This window comes from Bombyx mori, chromosome 9, assembly GCF_030269925.1.
Source record: "Bombyx mori chromosome 9, ASM3026992v2".
NCBI classification, from domain to species: domain Eukaryota; kingdom Metazoa; phylum Arthropoda; class Insecta; order Lepidoptera; family Bombycidae; genus Bombyx; species Bombyx mori.
Window position 1 is genome coordinate 11104728 of NC_085115.1, and position 3190 is coordinate 11107917.

Consider the following 3190-nt stretch of genomic DNA (forward strand, 5'->3'; position numbering starts at 1 on the left):
CTGTTTAGGATAACAAGTTCTAAGTTTTTAAGACGGAAAACATAAAATTCGATAAATTAATTTACTTTACAATGTTTTAGTGATGTGGTGTCTCTTATTTTATGTGTCTTATTTGGCCATTTTCGTTATGTTTAACATGCTTCGCTCTGAGCCTCTTTGACATGTATTGATTTTATTCATGACTCGTGTAGAGAATTTCCAGGTCTGACTTCCATAAGCTAAGCTCGGTAGTAAACATGAGTTCATAGATTTTGCTTTGAGAGTTATTGGTAAGTTTTTTTTCAAATATTTCTTTTAGGGTCCAGTGCTTATTCCGGTTTGTTGGATCCTTTTCCCTACTTCCATGATGTTGCTGTTTATTTCGAGCCTTATTCTACATATTCTAGGGAGTTACTGTTAACAGTTATGGGTCTCATCTATGTATAAGTCATTATCTTTGTCTTCGTTAAATTAATTTCCAAACTAGGTAGGCAGCGGCTTGGCTCTGCCCCTGGCATTGCTGAAGTCCATGGGCGACGGTAACCACTCACCATCAGGTGGGCCGTATGATCGTCTGCCTACAAGGGCAATAAAAAAAAAACTTTCAGACTCGCTTGTTGTAGTGTCTATCATATTTTGCATCGTTGGCTGCTTCTGAGAGGACATCAGGTCGTCAGCGAACCTCAGATGAGTTAATTGGGCGCCTTTTTTATACAGTCCCGTTTTACTCAAATCCAGCTTGTTGATGATGTTTTCGAGAATGACTATAAAAACAGTACGTGAAAGCGGGTCCCCTTGTCTTACTTCTCTTTCCATGTGGGGCCTTTATTCTTCCTTTGTTATTATTGTATATACTTTAATCGCATTTACGTATTTATCTAGCTCATGTTCTTTTAAGCTTTCCCATATACTTGCGTGTGTGACCGAATCGAACGTTTTTTAATAGTCAATAAAAGTTATGTAAAGAGGTCTCATCATATTTACTCTTCATATTTCTTTATAATTAACTTAATGGTGTGGATGTAGTCGATAGCAGAGTAATCTTTTCTGAAGCCTGCTTATTCTACAGGTTGTTTTGCTTCTACAAGTATTATCGGACTTATAATCGATGAAAATAGGTTGAATATACGAGTATTAATTAGGTCCTTACATATGAAATTGGCGAGGATGTAATATTTTTTTTGTTAAATATATTTAATTAATCAAGGTATGCACCTTTATTATCTATGCACTTTTGTCATCCCATAAGTAGTTCCTTGATCCCTTTACTAAAAAAACCATGGGGGCGAGAGTCAATAAACTCTTTGAAGGCGGTTTGGACTGCCGCATCGAATTTGAGATTTTTTCCTTGTAAGAAGTTGTCCAAATTCCGGAAAAAATGGTAATCTGTTCGAACAAAGTCCAGAGCGTACGGTGGATGTCGCAGACATTCCAATTGTGGCTCATCTAACTTAGTGCTTGTTTGTTGTGCAGGGTGTGGTCTTGCGTTGTCGTGAAGCAGCAGTGGCCTAGAGTGATTGACCAATCTCGGTTGTTTAGCAGCTAGTTCTTCCTTCATGGTTTGCAGTTGCTGATGATCGATATCTGCCGTAATCGTTTAGCCAGATTTTAGAAACCTGTAGGGAACGACACCGATGCTGGTCCACCAAACACTAACAAGTAATTTTTTCTGAATCAATTTTCGTTTAGGGCAGGGTTTGGACGTCTTATCCGTTAGGCCACGACGACTATCAAAACTACTCCAGGTTTCCGCCATTGCGACGAGCGCTTCTGATTATCGTACAGTATCCATTTTTCATCACAATTCGATTTAAAATCTCTTCATTATTGTGTCGGTTGAGCAAAATATCACAGCAGTCGACGCGTGTTTGCAAATTCGATTCACTCAATTCATGACATACCCATCGTTCAAGTTTTTTTACTTTCCGGTTTGCTCCAAGTGCATTAATTCAGTTTTATTACTTACCCCGAAGCCTGCAGCTGCAGCTGAAGTGTTTTGTGATGAATCCATTTCCACAATAGCCCTTAATTCTTCATTTTCCACTTTGGTCTCCGGCCGTCCACAGGGTTGCATCTGAAGGTCGATATTTTCAGAACGAAAACGTTGAAACCAAAAACGTACCGACCGTGCTTTCTTTTGCGATACCAACGCCGTACACATTATTAATCCTTCGAGCTGTTTCTACAGCACTGATGCCCCGGTAGAACTCGTATTCATAAATACACCTTAACCCGCTGGGAAGACGATCTGAAAAGATCAGCTAGCATAAACCGGCACTTCATAGCACAAGACAGACAAAAATGCGCATCTTTGGAGGAGGCCTTTACCCAAAGCGGGATTTCTTGTTAATTTATAATTATTTTAATACGTACAAGTATTACTAAAATAATTTAAGCTAACATAATAATAAAACTCAAATTTGTTGTTTAATGTAATGTTATATCCACCTAAGATTGTAAAACCAGAAATAAAAAGGCTTATTATAATTATAATACTCATTAGCATAACTTCATGTTCATTATCATAAATTCGTGCGTAATCTAAATTATTAACACGAAGAATGTATCTGTATCAGTGCTTGGCTTACTTTAAATGCTTTATTCGTTACTCAATGTTTTTTTTTAATTATGAAAAACATGTAAAATTTGACAAAAAAGTTTCGTCGTAACTATTGCTATCGGGTGTCCGCCGAGAAAGTATACGTGCTACTTTGTTTGTTTATAAATTTTGATTAACTGAAAGAGAATGAGATGAAAGAGATTGATAAATGTTATATTTAATGTCGGCTGTTATGTATGGAATACAATGCGAGCCCTTTTGAGCACATTTTTCATTACATTCTCACACATTTCACGCGGTATTTCATTAATTTCATCACGAATATTTTGTTTGAATTGCTCAAGCGTTTCTGGTTTGTTTGCATAAACTTTGCTTTTCAGATATCCCCACAAAAATAAGACCGTGGAGGCCAATTAACATCACCATTTCTTGAAATAACTTGTTGGGGAAACAGGTCTCGCAGTAATTTCGTTGTAATCCTGGCTGTATACGATGTGGCACCGTCTTGTTGATACCACATGTTAATCAAGCACAAAGCTTTTTTTTTATTTCTTTTTTTATTGCTTAGATGGGTGGACGAGCTCACTGCCCACCTGGTGTTAAGTGGTTACTGGAGCCCATGGACATCTACAACGTAAATGCGCCACCCAC

The 3190-nt window shown here is 37.6% G+C and overlaps 1 protein-coding gene across 1 annotated transcript; it reads right to left on the reverse strand.

The window, feature by feature from the left end:
- Positions 1-1216: 1216 nt before the first annotated feature.
- LOC134199435 (histone-lysine N-methyltransferase SETMAR-like) lies at positions 1217-2140 on the reverse strand. Its single transcript, XM_062670279.1, has 2 exons — positions 1946-2140; positions 1217-1549 (listed from the first exon to the last, which is right to left on the reverse strand). The coding sequence occupies exons 1-2, from the start codon at positions 2138-2140 to the stop codon at positions 1217-1219; spliced, it is 528 nt and encodes a 175-aa protein (XP_062526263.1).
- Positions 2141-3190: the final 1050 nt, after the last annotated feature.

Bases quoted from the DNA above. Each gene is read 5' to 3' on its own strand.
- LOC134199435 (XM_062670279.1), bottom strand. From the start codon at position 2,140: ATGTGTACGGCGTTGGTATCGCAAAAGAAAGCACGGTCGGTACGTTTT. The intron at 1,550-1,945 runs GTAAGTAATAAA...ATCGATCATCAG, and splicing joins CTGCAGCTGCAGGCTTCGGG to CAACTGCAAACCATGAAGGA.